This window comes from Rissa tridactyla, chromosome 8, assembly GCF_028500815.1.
Source record: "Rissa tridactyla isolate bRisTri1 chromosome 8, bRisTri1.patW.cur.20221130, whole genome shotgun sequence".
Taxonomy (NCBI): domain Eukaryota; kingdom Metazoa; phylum Chordata; class Aves; order Charadriiformes; family Laridae; genus Rissa; species Rissa tridactyla.
The window spans coordinates 12,326,061-12,346,060 of NC_071473.1; the positions used below are offsets into that span (position 1 = coordinate 12,326,061).

At 39.2% G+C, this 20,000-nt stretch overlaps 1 protein-coding gene and 1 long non-coding RNA gene across 11 annotated transcripts in view; one reads left to right on the top strand and one right to left on the bottom strand.

Moving 5' to 3' along the window:
• Positions 1-20,000, top strand: part of LOC128913816 (uncharacterized) — a 104,258-nt gene that overhangs the window by 75,452 nt on the left and 8,806 nt on the right. For 5 of the 10 annotated variants that reach the window (XM_054212054.1, XM_054212053.1, XM_054212057.1 and 2 more), the window contains 20 exons: positions 36-202; positions 1,558-1,670; positions 2,787-2,877; positions 3,499-3,636; positions 4,374-4,536; positions 6,307-6,428; positions 7,847-7,987; positions 8,982-9,095; positions 9,492-9,620; positions 10,099-10,260; positions 11,339-11,503; positions 12,617-12,782; positions 14,069-14,253; positions 14,856-14,948; positions 15,229-15,433; positions 16,380-16,567; positions 17,265-17,362; positions 17,773-17,957; positions 19,029-19,231; positions 19,738-19,927. In XM_054212054.1, coding sequence (XP_054068029.1) covers positions 36-202; positions 1,558-1,670; positions 2,787-2,877; positions 3,499-3,636; positions 4,374-4,536; positions 6,307-6,428; positions 7,847-7,987; positions 8,982-9,095; positions 9,492-9,620; positions 10,099-10,260; positions 11,339-11,503; positions 12,617-12,782; positions 14,069-14,253; positions 14,856-14,948; positions 15,229-15,433; positions 16,380-16,567; positions 17,265-17,362; positions 17,773-17,957; positions 19,029-19,231; positions 19,738-19,927 — 3,018 coding nt within the window. Of the gene's footprint in view, positions 1-35; positions 203-1,557; positions 1,671-2,786; positions 2,878-3,498; positions 3,637-4,373; positions 4,537-6,306; positions 6,429-7,846; positions 7,988-8,981; positions 9,096-9,491; positions 9,621-10,098; positions 10,261-11,338; positions 11,504-12,616; positions 12,783-14,068; positions 14,949-15,228; positions 15,434-16,379; positions 16,568-17,264; positions 17,363-17,772; positions 17,958-19,028; positions 19,232-19,737; positions 19,928-20,000 lie in introns of those variants that run through there. The other 5 variants (XM_054212055.1, XM_054212056.1, XM_054212058.1 and 2 more) reach the window with 5 other exon arrangements.
• LOC128913820 (uncharacterized) lies at positions 7,849-13,084 on the bottom strand. Its single transcript, XR_008468075.1, has 3 exons — positions 12,791-13,084; positions 12,520-12,688; positions 7,849-9,029 (listed from the first exon to the last, which is right to left on the bottom strand). It is a non-coding gene; the product is annotated as an uncharacterized LOC128913820 (long non-coding RNA).

Sequence of the window (20,000 nt, forward strand, 5' to 3'; positions counted from 1 at the left end):
CTTCAAAATGTCACTTTTTTGTTCTTGCTATTTAGAAAGCAAAGCCAAGACTATCTGTGAAATCCAGTATGACGACAAAGATATAACTGTGACTATGGATGTTGACACAGACTTTCAACTCTATGGTACGTTTGAATTCATGGCAGAGGTGAAGCATTCGATATCACTTCTCCATCATCTGGGACTTCCCTTCTTTCTTAAGGTAATAAGCCATATATCTTTTGTTGTGCTTTGATTAGAGCTGTCATCGGCATTACACTACCATGAATCCAGAGCGCTTCCAGTGGCCTCAGTGAAATTAGTCAAGGTTTATACAAGTGCAGATGAGAGGTGACACAGCCCAGTTTATGTGAATTCTAGTTTAACTTAAGTACACAGCTAATGGTCTGTTTCCAAGGAAACTCAGCATGTACCTGAAATCCCCAATTTCAGGATTAATCATTTCAGGAAGGCACTCATTTACTGGCAGTTCCTCGCTGATATGGCTTACTGAAGTAGAAAGTACTTTTGGTAGAAAACAGCTGGCCTTCATGCCTAGAGGATTCCTTGGCTTGGTTAAACCATTTGTAGCATAGATACCTAAAATGTTTCAGTGTTGAATAAACAGAAATAGACTTGTATTCCAAACTACTTGATAGGATCAACAAAGGCTATGCCTGTTCATCCCTTGGGAGAAAGAAGTATTAGTTGAAATGTCTCCTTCTCTTTTGGAGGGTAGTACACAGAACAGCACATCCAAGTCATCTGTCACCTTCTCTTCAAATAACAGGATATGTAGCTAGGATACAAGATTAAAGGTAGACTTTTCTGAAAATAAACATTAGCTCAATATTAAACCTGTACATTAAATGTCAGTGTTTCAAGTTTCAAGCATTTTATTAAAAGGTATTAGATACGTCCCCTGCTTCTCCCCCCTTTATCTTTGGTGAAATGTCTTTTATCCTCTAAATATTTAAGTGAAAAAAAGAAAAACAGATGCTAATTCTTTAGGTGCTTTATTCATGTAAGGTAGGAGTGTAATCATGGGTCTTCAGAAATTACTGTTCCCACAGACTTTGGCAAACACAACATGTGTTGATATTTAAGTGTGACAGTGCTCATCTTCCCCAGAGGGATTCTTTAGCAATTTCAGGAAAAGCTGTAGAGGAGCCAGCAGCTGTGGGAGGAAGAAAATACCCTGCAGTAAAAGATATGTGGAGCTCCATCCGTTTCATCAAAAAAAAGAAGTAAAAGCACTTTACAGTATATGAAAAAGAAGAGTGGAGGATACATAAACAAGAACATAAACAAGAACCAGTGGCTCTAGACTTAAACCAGATAAGGGTGCATTGAAAGTAAGGCTAACACTTGTCAGTAATGCAAATTAGTAGGAAGGACAAGGAAGACATCTCTTGATGCTTTTGGTTTAGGTCCAGAAAGCATCTAGAAGGCCTGTCTGAAAGATGAACTTCAGTCAAGATGATGGTTTTTAGTCAGTCAAGAGATTGTACTCAGTTTAGGTGAAATGCTGGGTAGAAGCTATGGTGTATGATTAGTTTATTTTTTTTCTCCCCACAGATAACAATTCAAGAAGTTATGACTGAAAACGAAATTGAAGGGGCTCTGAGGCTGATCTGTGAACAAAACACCAACTTCTCCTTTACCATCAGTAGGAAAAAAGACCAGCAAGGGTAAAAGAGTCATTCTGAGCACTGTAAAAATGTTTTAGGCCACTGTGATTCCATGGAAAAAGTTATTGTTATAGTCACCAAAGCACTGGTGAAATGGATAATAAATCTTTGATAAAGTGAATAATAACACCAAACAGTCTGTATACCTCAGGAAGTTTATCAAGGGCTGCAGAGAGATCATCCCTTGGGAGAAAGAAGTGTTAGTTGAAATGTCTCATTCTGCTCCTCACAGCTTGGGGCACGCTTGTCTTTTTGCCTGCCCCCACAGCATCGAAGTAGCAGACAGTGAAATAATCCAGAAAACTCTAGGTCTGAGCCAGACAAGTATTTACTAATATACCTTAACCTGATATAACTGTTTAATTCTTACTAAACAGTTTTGGCACACTCGAACCTTGTAAAATTCCAGACACTCACTCAGTTTTCTAAGTTGGTATCAGTATGGCTGTATCTGCTGTGCTAATTTCCCAATTTTTTATTTTTTTTGTCTTCTAAAATTTTTCGAAGTCTTTAAAGATAAATGAAGAATGAATAGAATAATTCTTCAATTCAAAAGTGTCTGATAATCAGCATCTAAACAGAAATATTTGGTATAGCGTATAAAGAAAACTGTAGGCTTTTGAGGGTGTTTAACAGGTATAGTATTTTGAGTCTTGGGGTATTTCAAATATTTCTTAAGTTCTAGCAAAAGACCTTTGCACTGAAATTCTTCTAAGTTCTGTTAAACTCTCTAATAATTGTGAATTTTAAGTCTGGAAGCCATGACAATGCTTGCAAAGTCAGATTCCAAAATACCTATATCATTTTTAAAAAGCTAATGCATTTACTATAGCTAGTAAATTACTAGCCAAAGTAATTTCTGACACCGTGGGCTGTGTTCTGTCCCTGGGATGCATTTTTCACTGAGGTCAGAGATGGAATTGCTGTTTGGTCTCCTTTGCCTTTGTATGAATGCATCAAAAAACATGAGCTGGGTAAGTGTTCAGTGGAAGGTACTGTCATTTGTAACTCTAAAAGCCGTGGCAGACTTCAGTGATTACTCAGATGAACTTGTGCTGTCAGTGAGAGTGGACTTTCTGAAACATCGTTGAACAAAAGTACATTTCTTCCCTTTAGTGAGGAGTTGAATATAAAAGCACTCCAGATTCATCCCTTCCGGATGAAGTCTTTACAGTACATCCCCAGTGCAGCAGAACTGTCTTCTAAGGTAACTACCTGCAAGTTAACTGCCATGTACATCACTACAAATTAGACTTGTGTAATACTTTAGGAGTCAAGCTGCATTATTTCTAGTACTAGTATCTCTGACGTTTTTGCTGTTGTTGAGGATGTTCATGTTTTCAAAGATGCTAAAAATCTCACCCTACTGGAAAGGATTTATTCCATTTGACTCTGCTTCCTTGCATCTGCATTAATTATGACTTCTGGTAGACTCCTCTCAGGAACATTTTTAATTATTCTGGCTACTAAGAAGAGAGAGACTGGGCAAAAAGCAGTTCTGCATATTGGCTGTTTGCAGTGCAGAAATACACAATGACAAGGATAGGTGAGGAAGATGAATGGGGTTATTTGTCAGTCAATGCAGCACAGTTACTCCTCACACAAGAATTAATTTCTTATGCATGTTATTCAGTTTACACTATTTTGTAGCTTGCTTTCTAGAATGTGAACATAAGAGAAAATGACAAATCCGATCTCTCTTAGGTCCAGAGGACCATAATATAACATACTGTGCAAAGAATGCAAGAAAAATTTTTAAGTTTCTTTTCTTTCTCTCTCTCACTGTTTCTTTCTTCCTTTTTTTTTAATTCAATGGGAACTTGAAAAGGTAAATTATGACATGAGTGAAGCAAAAGGCAATCTCTACCTCAGGATGGAAAAAGAGGATTTCAATGTTACAACTAAGCTAACTTTCACTGGAACCAGCTACACTAGTGTCATTGAAATAATACAGACAATGTCCCAGGTTGGTATCAACAGCGCAGACGTCAAAAGGCACACTGTCACTGCCCTGTTTTCTGTGTCTGGCATTCAGGATGCTGGCTGCCAAACAGTGAAGGTCAGACGCAGCTCCAGCTGCTGTGGGATGTTTTGCCCTTGATTTCTCCAGTAGCATGAGCAAACATTTGACTGTAGATTAGTTGCGTGTCCAATGGTTTAAAATGTTATTTGATTTTATATTTGTTTCTTCCTATAAACAGAGCACTTACATAGGATATAGAGATAATAAAAAAATAATATATTACAGACTGACCAATTGCCAATTTTTATTATGAAGGTACCACACATATTTCATTTTCTAAATAAGGAAGAAAAGATGTCAAATAGATATTATTGTTTGTGATGTCTGCTGGATTTATTCTGTAATAGTGGGGCTCTTGATGTTGTAAGAATTATTCAGTGAGATAAGAGAGAGAAATTCAAAATATATAATAAGCAGAGAGCATTGTAAAGGGGATACTCGTTGTTTATGTATGTTCCATTATGTAAGGAGATGACTCACTGTAGAAAGGAAGTCAGGTAGAAATGGACAACTGCTTATATGAAACCATTTTTTTTTAAGGCATCCTTTTACTAGACCTTTTATGAACACATTTCTAAAGCTAAATTTCATTGGAATTTACAGTGTCAAAATCATACACTTATGTTTTTAACTTTTCAGAGAACTTGGGATTTTATATGTTTCCCCTCTTTTATTTTTAGTTAAAAATTCTTCCAAGGCAGCTTGCATTTATGATGGTTTACCAAAAAGACAAGAGAACACATCTGCTGAGGCACATCGCTCTGTGGGATGGTAAAGAGATAAAGGTAACAGCCACTTACACTGGACTCTTCCCAAAGTTGCCTGGAGGTCACGACATTCAGGGTAGGTTTCTCAAGTCTTTTGCCAGTGTTGATAGCAGACTATAAAATAAACTAAACCACATAAATCTGATTTAAAAATGCGTAATAAAATGGTTTCAATCCAGGCCTTCTAAGATCTTATTTACTTTAAATTCATGGTAAGTCTGGCTGTTGGAAACATCCACTTCAGAACACTACATATGGAATGTAAAGCTTAAATAAACTTCAGTAGTGCCAGGGGGGAAAAGTTTGGCTGAGTGAAAAGTCATCAACAAATTAAAATGTCTATTGTTATTTTACAACAAATTTCAGAAGTGTTCTGGATTAAATGAAACATTTGGGTTTATTTGTATATTTGCTTTTGAATGTTTTAAATATTTAATGAAAAGCAAAGGAAACGTAGTTTTGGACTAGATACCATTCGTAAACAGAGAAGAGTTAAAGTATTGCAGCCACTTTCATTCCAGCCAGGGTGTTGGAATATGTTGCTGGGAGGTGGCTGACTGGGGTTCACATCTGCATTTGGTTTCATGCAGAGAAGTGATTTGAATGAGAAATCCCAATCTACGGCGCTTTCCCTCTCTTCTTCCTCATGGTTCCATTTAAAATAAAATAGTTCCATAGTTCTGTGCCAGTGAATGTTTTATTTTTTTCACAGACACAGACAACTTTTGTAGGAGAGAGGGGAGAATACGTGTAATATTTGCATGGAATACACTCTGCAGTGTAGATCAGGGTCTTGGTTCTGGATTCAGGTGGAAAGTACTCTCTGCAGGAGGAGTCAAGGTGCTGAGGAAGAGCTTTATAGGATCTGTATCTTACTGCGCTGTGAGGTTGCCACACGTGTGAGGTGCACACCTGGATTTGCTAGCCAGAAATGCTCCCAGCTCCACAAATGCACATGTAGCTTGAGGAACATTCAGCTCAAATACCCAGTAATCCAGTGCTGAGGGTCGCTCACTATAAAGTGGGTGCCTAAATGCAAATCCTTCCCAGGTGAGAGAAGGAAAGGGTTTTGAGGCAACCCACATCTCAGATTTGTCCTTCAGTCACTGTACTAGAGGTATAGAGAGACACATCCCACAGATAACATTTTTTCTGAATGTTGCCTAAGTATCACCTTGAATTTGGAGTGTAAAACCATTTCATTTTAAGTTCATTTTTGTTTATTTTTCTGTTTTCTTCTTCCTTTGTATGTTTATCTCCCTCCTGGAAATAATTTTATTTTTTGTTATTTTATGGTCACCCATTTCTGAGGGTTTTTTTCAGAAACTGTATTAAATTCTGTTACTCTACTGCACCAGGTACTGCAGGAGAGCACTGGTCATGCTGGCCATTACCTCGAGGTGCTAAACCCTTATGTTGAGGCTAAGTTATCTGAAAACAGAGAAAATCATTGCACTTCCTTGTTTGAGAGCTGTAAGCTGCTCCTCTTCAAGTGTAAGGTCATCTGAGCTTCGTAAAGATTGCTTTCCTGGCTGTTCTTGGTGGAGGTTGCTTTATGTGTAGGTATCAATCTTTTGATTATTGAAGGTTATTACTGGTTTGCTGGTAAATAAAGGACTCCTGTTTTCCCTTAATTTCTTCATGTTCAGCAGGAATCAGCACACTAAAGTCTATGTGACTGTTGGGTAGGTGTGCGTGTGTGTATGAACAAAGGCCGTGATTTCTCTGGGAACCAATTGTTACCCTGCTCCCTGTGGGAGAACATGTCCTGTGCCATTTCCTTTATAAGAAAATGAACACTCCTGACTTGTGGTGGGGAAAACTTACTTGCTTTTTTCCCTTGTAGTGGAACTTTTCCATCCTCTATCCATCCCTTTCCCATGGCATGCCAAGGTCAACTTATATGTGAAGCATTCGTTACGCAGTCACCGGGATGATCTTACTGTTATTTGGAATGAGAAGGACCAGGTACAGCAGCCCAGAGCCAATAAATGTCAGGAGAATTACAAGAATATGAAGTGGTTTGTTTGTGGGTTTTGGTTTTTTTTTTTAAATAAGAAGGCATTAAGCAAGCCAGGGAATACAACTGGGAGGCAAACTATCCTCCTTTTGGCTGTGTCTATGAAAGATGAGCCACCAATGTTCTTGTTGGAAGCATTTTCAGGCCGTACTATATATTTTGTTTGCAGTAACCCCACAGCTTGCTGCATAACCAAAGGCAGTGAAATGCACATGGTTCAAAGGAGTGAGAAAGGCCATTCCCAGCACTCTCAAAGGCTCTAGGACAGCTTTGGAGAGTAGATGAAAAGAATAGCACAAATGTCATGTTTAGAGCAGCTTAGGGGGAAAGAAAGAAAAATCTAAGACAAATGAGTAAGTGTGAGCATTAGTGTGAGGTTGAAAAGGATGAAGAACTTCCCTGCTGCATGGATATATGCTGTGTTTTCCCACATAGAAGTGTGACACATACCTGTGCTTAGCATTTTCAGCATTACTGATGCAATTGAAGCTCTCTTATATTTCATTCTTTCATTCTTCTCTTTATTAGTGAGAATGACAACTTTGGCACAGTTTAAATCAGTTTTTATTTTCGTAAAGTAAGTCAGCATTATCTTTTAGAAATATAAATAGTAAAAAAGACAGAAATAGGAGAACTTTAGTTAAGTTGATTTCCAAATGTGGTTAAATGGGGAAGCATACTGACTTGTAACCAACTATGCTATCTTTATACGTGCATCTGAAATGCGGCATCTTGGCTGACTATTACATTATTTTTCTTAATAAAGAAAAGACAAAAGACAACATGTAAAATATGTTACCATACAGAAACATAAATGTGCCTTCAAAAAGAATTAGGATTTCACAGTGTCTTTAAGAAGCACTAAAATTCCAAAAATTACTTTAGAAGTTGCATAGAATGTATTTCTGTACTACTACTTAAAATACCACAACTATTTAAATACCACCACTATTTAAATTGCCACAAAAATACTTGGCTCCCAGCAACATTAGAGAATTTAGTTCCTGATTCTGCAAATGTTTTTTCTTGTGCTTCAACTTTGCAAGCTGTGTCTAAGCACTCTGCAGCAGTGGAGCTCACAGTGCCTGAAGATGAGACGAAACTTAAGCCTCATCGATCTTAAGCATGGTTCAGTAAAATACAGAGAATAGTTTTACTTTCAGCTGTGCCATGTAGGAAATTCAAGTAGCCAAAATATCCTCATTTGAACATTAATTTGCCTCACTACTTCAAATAGGACTATACTACGCGCAGAATTCATCTGAGGAAAAGGTACAGGGAAATCTCACTGGGTATACGTTTGAGGTCAGTATGTGAGAGGTGTTTTATTTCACAAACTCCTTTTATATCTGTTGATATGGAACAGGTATCAGTGTCATCTTCTCTGAAGTTTGGAAGAGACCGTACGAACTACAGAGCCACCATTGCCCACCCATTTAATTACACTCTGAAGCAACTGGAGGTCCATTCCCTGTCAGAAAGAAGAGGCAGAAAGTACAACCAGCAGGTGAGATCACGAGAAAGGGCTGCAAAATACAAAGCTGTAATTCTTTATTTACTGATTAGCGTATCTTTCATCTCAAAGAATTGCAGACCAGATACCATTCTCAAAGATGTAAAGAGCACCAAGTGCTGTTATCTCCTTGTGGCCAAACCACCAGAGTTGGTTCCTTTTCCTAGGCATAACTGTTGCTAGCTGACAGTATTTGTCTTGCAATTTTAGAATTGACCCATTTCAATGGGTCAATGGTAGTAAGAAGCCAGAAGTGCACAGGAGGTAGCCAAGGGATGAAGACCCTCCTATTCCACACCAAAAAAAAAGCTAGAAATCCTTTGATACCCATGTAGAACAAACCCAAATTTTTGGACTGTATAGGAAATTGCAACACAAGTGTGAAAATATGCAAGGCTAGAAAAGCTTTGAAATACAATTTTGACGTGCACTTGCAAAGCATATATGGGGAAAATGAGGAAGAACTCCAGAAATCATCCTTCGAGATCAAAGACTACAGGATATTTTGTCTGAAAATGCACTGCATGGACTAGGACACTCCAGTTGCTGCGCAAACTGTGCAGTGTTCTGTTTGTTCATCTGGAGTCTTTTTGGTACTCACAGTGGTGCCACAGAGTGCTCTCGGGTTGTTTTCACTAAGCAGTCAATATGTCTCAAGCGTTGTATTCAGAGGAATAAATACTCTTGTAGTGTCATTTTTCCACTGGTGTCATTACTTGCTGTGCATGATAGACCCAGTGCAGCTTCCAGAGAAGACAATAGGAAGACTCCTGTTGCCACAGTTGTAAAAGTGCAGTTTGTCTAAGGCCCTGAGCCTCCAGGCCACGTGGATTTCAATGGATTTTTAACATTGTTCTGTCGCAGTTTTAATTGTGGGGTTTTTTTTCTCTGCTGGGTGGAGAGCATTCTGCTAGATCACCCTGCACGGCTCTTCTGCTAGTTCTTGCAGTCTTGCTTCGCTGGACAAATCCTTCTGTTCTGGTTTCAGCTGCAGCTCAGAGGGAATGGTGGGCAGCCTGCTGACATCCAACTGGCCCTGGAGGATAAATCAAAGATGAACATCACTGCCTGGCATGGCTGTATGACACTCTCTTCAGGTCAGGTATGAGTCTTTGAGTTTAAGAAGGGCTGGGTGTAGCTAGATTTCTGGGTTTGAGTCTCACAGAAAGAATTTTTTCTGCACTTGTTACCATAAGAAAACCTTTTACTTGAAGTCAACTGTTTCATGTTGCAGAGGAAGAAAAATAAACCCTCTGAAGAATTGTGTTTCATGTTGTCAGATGTGTTTGTATTTGGGATGCAACTTTCCCTCAGGACAGAATCGTCATCCCTTAGGTTTCTTGGTAGAGATTGAAGCAGTCTTTTTACGGGTACAGACCATTCAGGTATTCTCACAGGGGTGTACTTTTGCCCAGAAAGCATACTCCTCTAGTATATACTGAACACATTTTTTAGAAAATTACTAGTATGTATGTCATAATTTTTTTCCCTCTTCCAGCTTCAGAGAGTATTAAGTATGGAACACCTGCATGCATGTGGGTCTCTAGAGCAAAGATCAGCATTGTTTAATGAATATCTAGATCTAAACTGGGATGACAAAAAATTCAAACACAATTTAACGTATGAGGTAAGAGAAGGCAGTTGTATCTGTTAACTCACCTTTTTTTTAGGGAAGTTGTAATAGACGGGAATTTACTTAGGTTTTATATGTAATTTTGAGTGGATTTTAAAAAAGCTTCTGTAGAGGACCACTTTCTGTGAAATACCATTATTTCATTTTACTTTTCACATATTTCTCTACAGAGGAAGAAAGCTAAATGTAGCAGAATTAAGAAAAAGTGAGCTCTTACAAATTAGAGGCCTCATTTGTGCCCTAGTTTTGCAAAACTGTTGAGTTAATTCTGCAGGATGGGGACTGGTAACTGTGCGGACAAGCCAAAACATTGTCAAATGGAAATGTTACATTTTGGAAACGTTACATTAAAACCTTGAAGCTACTAGAATAAAAAAAGTCAGCACAGGGACAGGATGGGAGGAATGGACACAGAGTAGTGTCTAAGATTGTAGTGTCATTATTTTAACTTCGTTTTCTTTGTTCATTGCAGAGAAATCAGTTCTTGTATCCTGATAAATTTCAGTTGGAAGCTGTTCTGGAAAATATTTTCCTGACCTCATGCACCAAACAGAAGATCCTGGGTAAAATAGAAACAAACTACTCATCTTGCCTGGACTATTATATGAGCTTTGAGCTCTGTGACCTTCCAAATGTAAGTCTCACACAAACATATTGAACCTACATCACTTTACATGTAATCACTGCTTCGAAGACTCAGTTTTGCTCAGCTGCAACTTTTCATGAGAATTGCCATACTTTTGTAACTTAACAAACCATAAATAGTGTCTTTTGATGGGCTGAGGCAGAAATATTGTGTTTGCCACTGTAGCGTACACTGTAGGTCCTGTTACAGTTGTAAGTGTTCCCACTTCCACTCTGTGTGCTTTCTTTCCTATTCCTCTCTCAAAGGTCTCTTTTTTTCATGTTTCTGGAGCGTATCAAAACAGGCTCATAAGTGATCAAAAAGGAAACTAGAGAGAAATAAAAGTGCCTTCCTCCCCCTGTAGGTAAAAGTTTACTGGTTTTTATGGCTGCTTTGCTGGTAGTGATGGATGTTTGGACCTTATATTTGTCATTTATTTTTATATTACACACATAAACCGAAGACCCATCCATGATCTTCCTTAGGTGCACATTAAACCCCAGAGTTGCCTATATTCACAACAAACACAAAACTTCAAACTTGTAATAAATGTGATCTCTTTCCAGTTCCCAGTGGCTAAAACGCATCTCAGTTGGTTTACTTGTTTATTGTCAGAGCAATGGGAAAGAGCAGACGAATTTTGATGCCCGTGAAAACTTTCTTCAAGACCAAGATGTGTTAGAGCCTGTTAATAATGCAAAAAATGTTTATCCATGTCACTTCAAACTCTCTATTCTTTTGGATCCTTTTCTCAAAGACATCAAAATACCTAGCTAGAGTAGTTGAGAAGTATAAGAACAAAAAAAGGGGACTTGTTTCAATAAAATAGTTATATTCCAGCTGTTCATCTTGTCTTAGGCTCTTATCACTGAACATGCCGTGTTACACCACAGAAACTGAAGATGTAATAAAATAAGACAGTGCTGTGAGAAGGAGGATGTGCTGGTTTCTGAAACTACAAGTTTTGTTCATCACTTCATTGTGTAATTTCATGAGAATGCTAACATTGTACAACCTCTTAATACTCTCTGCAGAGCCCATTTCTTTGGAAGAATTAAGCTTTAACACCTTTTTTGTTCATATATAGGTAATTGTTTTCTCTGGAAAACACCAGCTCAACAAAGATGACATTGTTTTGCAATCAGAGGGCAGATTCCACCTTGGTGATCATGAGGGAAATGAGGGGATGATTGGAGTATTCTTAAAAAATCAGAGTACAGCTGATGTGAAGAACTATTCTTTGGAAATTGAAGTGAGTTTTTATTTTATTTTAGTGGCACTGGGGTTTGGGTTTTGGTTTTTAAAGGCCTACTGCCATCTGTCTTCCAAACTGATCAGGTGCAGCCGGTGGCATTAAAACAGCAGGCAAGTACAGGCAACGTAAAATACCCCTGTTTTTTTTAGTTCTGTTTTTAAACAGAAACAGTTCATGCAATGTACATGCAGTATGATCAAGACAGAAAGGCAGGCACCACTAGTTATCTGCAGAGCTCAGGGACAAATATACTAAGTGTATATCAGCTGGAGTATGTAAAGGTTTTAAGAGGCTGTGTGTTGTTATAGCTCACCTTCTTCAGCATGACTGGTCTCTTTGGTGAGGCATGGTTTTTTGCACCACAGGGAAAAAAATAAAGAGGGAACAAAATGTGAGACTCATACAAAGCATCATTTGCCAGAAAAAAGAACTGGCCTCAAGGAAAGTACAGAACAACCAATACGATGCTCATCCTGAGGCAAATATTTTCCTTTTTCTCTCCCCCTCTATTTTGCATTTGCTTTTTATTTTCTGTGAAATTAATAAAGTGGAGAAGCTGATTTTGGTAACAGAGTGAAGCAGAAAAGTAATGTGGTCAGCACCATCCAAATTCTTCACTAGAAGGGATATGAGTAGTCAGTCATAATTAACTGAGACAATGGGCCACCCTTTAACAAAATAATGATGATTTAATACCTAACAGGCTAAGACAAATAAATACTAAATTATTTTTCCCTCTCTCTTTGGAAAGAAGGGAGATGAAAGAAGTATCAGCTGCTCTAATTTGGTTTTCTCTGTTCTTTGTTTTCGAATAAATGGCACAAATTAGCAGCTTCACAGGGAATTGACTGTTACTGTGTTTACTTTCATTGCTACCATTGAAATTTTGTCCAAGAGCCTTGTGTTATCCAGTCATTCAGCTCGAGCCGATCATCCTAGTGCTTGTGCCTCTCTTAAGAGTGTAACTCCTGTGCAGTGCACAAGCCTAGGGAAACACTTCCCTCACCACTTACCCTTCTGTGGGAAGCACTCGTATTTCAGCATCATCTCTGAACATTCCTTAATTCTGTGTGGTGGCTTTGAATAAATGTTTTTCCTTTATGGCTGCAGTTAAGAGCCTTTGAAGATATTTGGCTAGGCCTGACAGGAACTGCTGCTTCCTCATCCGTTCAGAGCCAAATCCTGGTGGAGGGGATTATTGATCAGAAAGAGAAAGTAAAAGTTGCTGCTTCTAAAGGAAAGGAGTGTTTTCAGTGCTACGTGGGGTATTTGAAAGGTACGTACCTTCATGGACAATGCTCTTAGTCATTTGATTTGATTTTAGGTAGTCAAGCAAGGAGCAGGTAGTTGGACGTGATGATCCTTATGGGTCCCTTCTGACTTGAGGTATTCTATGATTCTGTGCTTCACAGCTGTCGTTGGTCTGAAGAGGCAGGAAGAAAGGCTGTGTCTCTCTAGTGCCAAGCTAGCTCAGTTCCATGGCAATTCAAGCTATGGTCTTTCAGATGGTGAAAAGCTGAAGCTTAAAACTTGTTATACAAAGGCTAGTTTGGGAGACATTTGTATGATTACTAGCCAGGGGAGGATTGTAATAGATGGTGATCAAGATAGGATTCATTTCATCTGGATTTAGCCACCTTAAAGTTGTACACCTTGTTTAAGATAATCATTACATTCCAATTCCAATGAAGAGAAAGGGACCTCCAGAGGCTGACTCTATCCCATGCTGGAACAGATGTATGAAATCACCCTCTGCAGCAGTCAGTTCTGGCTGACAACCGAGAGCACACTGGGCTGCTGGTTCAGACCGTGCCTAACTTTTAGAAGACTAAACTTAGACGGAATGAGACCCGCTGCAAGTGCTTTCTGTTGTGACTTATCCACCTTTCAGCTACATCGGATTTGTGTCCAAACCAGGTGGATTTGGTGGTATGACAGTTGTCTCGGACTCCTGTTGCTGATGGTACCAGTCCTAGTTTCAGTTATGGATTTGCTATTCTACTCTTCTGCAGTGGTTCATGGCCTCACTCGTAACCACTGTGATGTACTTGAGATTAAGACCATTATTTTGTGAATTACTGAAGTCAGAAGTTTGTAGAAATTATTTAATTAAACTCTCTTAACCCAGATTCTGTGTGCACTTTGGCAACCATATCTGCTTATGTCATCAGTACTAGGGCAGAAACAACTTACGTGTGTGATGGGTGGATGAGTGACCGACATATTTATGGTCTAAACAATTTTGAAACATCAGCAACAAGGGACAGTTTAAGACTAAAGTAGAAAAAAGCCTGTAAATCACTGTGACTGTGAGAATTATTTAGATGTATATTAGTCCAGTGCTTTCTTTGCAGTAGCAAATCTGTAGCTGTAAATCATTCACAAGCCACACAGAAGACAAAAATCAAACAGTGACACTGATCTAATTTTCTCCTGTTTATCTTGTTTTTTTCCACAAACACCTAACATGCTCAAACACCTAAGTAATTAAAAAGCTGACTTTGAAACAATGTCTGTCAGCGTTGTTCCTGTAAACAAATCTCGCTCTTTTCATTCTTTAAGGTGATTTGGAAGAAGGAATGGAAGTCAGTGCTTGTACTGATGGGCAACAGGCGGCTACCGTTAATGCCTATCTCAACATTAATGGTGAACGGCAAGAAAACGTGGGACGAATGACTCTAGCAGCTGTTAATGGAAGCTTGAGTTTTCTGGCTCATGGATGTGGGGATCCAGTTCTTAAGGCTGAGGTGAGACCCTTCAGCCACAGTTAACTGCAGCGTGATTTTTCCAGACTATTGCTCAATCTTGTCATTTTGATGACAAGCTGGAGCATCTTCCAGGTAGGCTTCAGGTGTGAATTTTGGTGAGTAGCCAGGCAAAAAAATGCAGTTTTTAAACTTATAATGACTTTATTTTTCACTTGGGTGTGAAAAGATACCATGGTGAGAATTAAAAAGTTCAGCCATACCTAGAAAGCATAGAAAATACAGGACCCTCCCCTAAAGGGTGTATCCTCTGAGGAGGGTAAGTAAATAAAGTGAGAGCCGCAGTAATGTGCCAGTGCTGCTCAGCATGTTGGTTACAAAAGTCAGATTAGAATTCCTAATGTGCTGTTACTTCTAATAGGGTTTCACGTACTTTCTGCTTGGAGGAGGCTTTTTGTTTTTTTCATCCTTAGACTCTTCTATTCCCATTTCTAACCATTGAATAGTGCAAAAGTTATTTCCCCTGAGAAATGGGAGGCCACTGTGGATCATTACTGGCATTTAAACTACTACAAACGTTGAGTGATGTGGACCCAGCACAAGCATTCTAAATCATAAATTCAAGGTTTTTCATCTTCCTACAGAACAAACTTAATGAAATCAGGAGCCTTCTGAAAGCCAAACTGATGGAGAAGTTGAAGGAGTTTGACGCATATATGTCGAGATTGAGGAGATCAGTAAGTATCTGTACATCATCTGTGACAGCACCATGAAATGTTCATGCGGTGTTAATTAAAAATCATACTGCATGCAGTTGTTTTGTTTTGCTTAAACATTTAAATGGTTAATCCTGTGCTAACCTGCAATTCATACCTAGACAAAAAGCCTGTTTCACGGTAAAGATCCTATAGCTCTGCACCAACACTGAGGAGCTCAGAATTGCCTTGGAGTGGAGTCAAAGCTTTGCTGTGATCACTATGTATTTTGATGTTTCTTCTTTTTTGGGAACCACTGTAGGTGCAGCAAGTCGATTTTCTGTCTGAAGCAGCCGTCTGGCCTTCAATAGCCTTGCAAAAGGTAGCAGGATTCCTCCACAGTGTGCATAGAGCTGTCACCCAGGTGTGGAAGCAAAGTGGAATCAGGCAGATACTGAGAAGCAAGCTCCCGCTTTACCTGGATAAAATTCAAGACATCGTCCAGCAAATGCAGAATGAATTGCAAAGTAAGCAAAACCGTGCAAAGCAAGGAGAATAAGGACAATGTCAGTGCAGGGCAAAACAAACTTGAGTATAAACATGCTGAACAGCACAAAAGCTTCTAGCTTGATCTAGCAAAAAGTGCTGACCTTGACTCTTCGTTTACAGAGTGGGAGCCTTGATGCAATAAGCTCTAAGTAACCTCAGTGTGACCACCTTCCTAATGAAATCATCGAAGAAGCATTCTCTTGGACGCAGGAGCCCGGGTTCAATCGGATGAGAACAGAGCCCTAATTCCTAAGCTGAAGCATTTCTGCTAACAGTTCCCTGGCAAGCATTTCCTCCCAAAGGGCTGTTCATATCCATCCTTGAGTTTTGAATGCTTGTACTAATCGGATGTTACTTCATCTGTGTTTTCCAAGTCTATCCAATAGCCTCAAATTCACTGTTCAGCTGGACTATGGCCCATATCAAAGCCATTGTGAAATGCGGTCAGCTGTAATTAGCTGAGAGAACCTTCAGTTCTCACAAGATTAAAACCTCACTTTGGGCTAATTACCTCTAGACTCTTTGCACTCAAAAGTGGGGTTTAGTTGATATACTGTGTTTCAATTAGTTGAGACCAAACTGTCCTGTTATTCCTTGAGCAGGTGCAGGCTGAGCTGTACGGCTCTGCTGGTGGCATATATTGCAAAGCATTCCTTACATTTATTTTGGAAAGCAGCAATGTATTTATAAGGCGTACGAGTGGATCAGGGTTATCGCTCAATGCCTCTTTCAGTTTTTCATAACACTGTGTCCACACGCAGAGCTGTGAAATGTGCCTAACTGCCATGAAAACAAAGCTGCCTTTTCCTGTTTTCTGTGTCCCTCCTCTTATGCTGGAAGCTGTGGGGAAACAAACAAACAAACTAACAGCCACTTTCTGACATACTTAGCTAAGGTTTGTTTCATGTAATGTGTTTGCTTCAGAGCCATTAGCAACTTTGAAGGATGCCTACTACGATGTAACCTTGAAGCCACTGGATGAAGTTTGGCAAGAGAAGACAGAAGAGTACATGAAGAAAATTCAGGCTGTTTTACCCAAGATTGTAAAAGATGTGTGGCTAATGGAACCAATCCAAGTGGCGTTAAAGGTTGTGAAAACAGGCTTGGATATGGTTAGTATAACTCAATTCTCCATTTTTAATGGTTTGTAAGACAAGACCTACAAATTTAAGTCTCAGCTTTGAACTATAGGTACACAAAAATAGTTAAATGTTTTTGTTTATAGAAATAGTGCAGTTATCTTTCCACATAACAAGCTTGTGCGCAGCTAATATACTGTTCTTGAAATATTTGACCTGCTTTGAAAACAGTACTTTTTCAGCTAGAGGAGGGGCTGTTTTTCTGGTTTTGGTTGAAATCACAGCAGCAGTAAACTGTCATTTGTGTAGCTTTTGCTTTTCTTCTGTAGAGAGAAGGGATTGTGATTCCAACAAATAATGTACAAATCGGTTTGGGCTCCTCTAGTTTAAATGCAGAGCATAAAGGATATGTCACGATGCCAATTTATATTAACAATGTTATCAATCCTTTGCAAGCTACTGAAGCACATTAACTCAGCGAAGTATTGGTATACTTCAAGTAATGTTATTTTAGGAAGGATACATTTCTGTCCATTTTTTGTTGCTGTAGTGACCAGTGTCTGTTGTCTGGATATTAACCTCTAAATGACAAGATGCTGTCAGGCAAGTGACAAATGCAAGAGAGACTAAAGTGCTATTTCACCGACTATTGATTTTAAACTCATTATCAAGTGCTGACCTGCCCTGAAGCCATACAGTTTTGTAATCTCCTTTTCTGGCTCTCCAACAGACTACACAGCAGATGCTCAGATGGGCAGAGGCCGTGTTTTCTAGAGCTGTGAGCAAGATCCGGAAGCCCTTACTCAACCTTTACAGTTTTTCAGCCAGGTAACTGCTGTTTTTTGCAGGATCCCTGCTGCCAGGTAGTGTTCTAAATGGATACGTGCATAGTTAGTCTTTATATCGGTTTGTATGCTGAGGGCTGCAGACAACCACCCAACCATTCTTTGCTCTGGGCACGTGGCGTAACTCCATAACATTCATTTTTGCTGGCTACTGGGACAGGCTGCATTTCAAAAGGAACTACTCAGCAGCAAACAGAATAGCAGCAACTATGATAACTGGCCTTATACGGTGTGGTGTGTTGCAGGTCTTAGCCATAGTATAGCTTTGTTTTGCCATTCTAACCAGACTACAGTTCTTACGAATATTTCACTTCCACGTTTCTAATAATAAAGCAGCTGCATTTCATCAGCTTGGCAGATAAGGGCACATGCTGTTTTGTTTGTATTCTACAGGAACTGTTCATTGGCAGTAAAACTGCCAGTACTTCCTAAAGCAGACCGCTCCCTGGATCTGGCAAATATTACTAATTATCTCATTGAAGAAAAGCTAATGAGGCCTCTCCAAGACCTCTACAATATCAACATAGTTGCAGAGTATTATAGATTCAAACGGAGGATGATGGAGAGTCCCTTTGAATGTAAGACCTTTCAAAGTGCTGCTTTGTTTTGTAACTGGGTCTATTTACGCTTAGTTCTAATTTTTACAAATTGTATTTGAAATACTACTTTACATAGAGATGGTTGCTAATTAATAATTTTCCTATAAACTTTATATATAGTTTTTCTTGTAATACAATACTTTTATGTATAATATCAGCACTTTGGGTAAAGTTGACATGCAATAAACATTCCTCTACTTAATATTCACGAAAATTTTGCAACTCTTTACGCTTCCTACTGTTGAGACTAGAAAGCAGCAGGTGGCATTTATCTGTCTTAGGGATGTGCTCGAGTTGATACAATGGTTCAATGCCAGTCATACCTGTTGGCCCTGGGTCTTGCCACGGAGGCTTTCTGCGTACTTTGAAACGGGTGACATCACTTCTGTTGATTCTAGGATGAAAAAGCTCAGCCCTATCAGAACTCCAGAGACTTTCAGGCATGACCTGAAAAAGCATTGCTAAATGCTAAAAGGCTGCGTTTACAGTCCCAGGTGTCCCTTATAGATAATGGCCTTTCCAGAAAGAGCCGTTTTAATGGCTTCCTCTCAGTAGGCAGGTATAACAGAGGGCGCTGAAAGTAGGTCCTAGTGACCAAATAGCCAAAGTGATCTATCAATCAGCAGGGTCTCCTGGGCTGCGACCCTGATGCTCTGGTTTGCCAGGGTATTTTTTTGAGACAGTTAATATTCTTGCTGGTTTCTGCATAGGAATGTGTAATGTGTATATGGGGGAGGGCTTACCAATATGACTATCAAGTAGCATGAGTATAAATCAAGATGAGCTTTGAATCCTAATTCTTGTTTCTCAAAGTTTTAGAACACTCAGCTGGATCCATAATGAAAAAGAAATTATTAGATTGTTTCCTTTCTAGAGAATTTTTTGTTGCAGAGCAACTTGTAACTAATTAAAATGTAATAAGAGCTTGAGAAATTATTTTAAGAGCATGCTGGCCAGAAGCTGTTTGTGTTGCAGCATGCAAGTAGTAGCACAGCGCTTTCTGCTCTGTGGAAAACTCACTGATGTTTCTTCTGGAATGTTGTTCTCTAGATCATGCTATGTTAATGGGGACCAAGCATCTTATGACTTTTGATGGAAGAATTTATGATTTGGCATCAAAGTGCAGTGTGCTTCTTGCCAAGGATTTTGTTCACAATACTTTCACTGTAATACTAAACGAGGAAACTAGTAACTCAAGATCACTATATGTGGAGATGAACCAGACCGTGATCAGTATCCATCCAAGACTGAAGGTAGGAGGGGAAAGTCAAACATTCTTCCTTTCCAGGCCAGAAATTATCTCCAACCAACCAACAAAAAGGAAAAAAAAAACCAAACTTCCAAAATATTAATGCTCAAAACATAGATCAGAACAGCTCTCAGGCCTAAGTGCTAGAAAGTAACCACTTTTTAATCATGAAATAAAACTCAAAACCAAGTTTTAATTCAAGGGCTGCCTCTTTGCTTGCTGGGTACTTAAGAGAGGCTCGATGAACTTTTCAGCATTCTTCTTACATGGTCTAAGAGAACGGCAGTCAGAGCAGTCTGGAGAGCAGACTGGGCCCGTAGCCTCCGTGCACCTGGGAGGCTTTTGTGCTTTCCTGCTCTTTCACAGGTTTAACACAACCCCGTTCTTACTCCCCAACTCTGGTCTGTCAAGCAAAGTTGACCTCATCCCACCTGCAAAGCCAGACTGAGCTTGCCCAGCACTGAACCTTCATTGTGACATATTTGAAATTGCATTTTCATTTTAAAACAGATATCCAAGATGTACAACTTTTCCTTTATGGAAGAGAACTGCCAAGTACTGAATCAATCCCTTGAAAAGAATAACACTAATTCAAGGAGAGAAACCAATAAAGTAGAAGTGTCTAATCAGAAAGGAGTTTCTGTCTCTTGTGACTTTCAGTATGATCTCTGTACTGTCACTCTGGCTGGCTGGCACCATGGTGAGTATCCATCACACAGCTTTTGTCAGCTGCTAGTCATTTTTTCTGTATCTCTGAATTGTCATCACCTGTA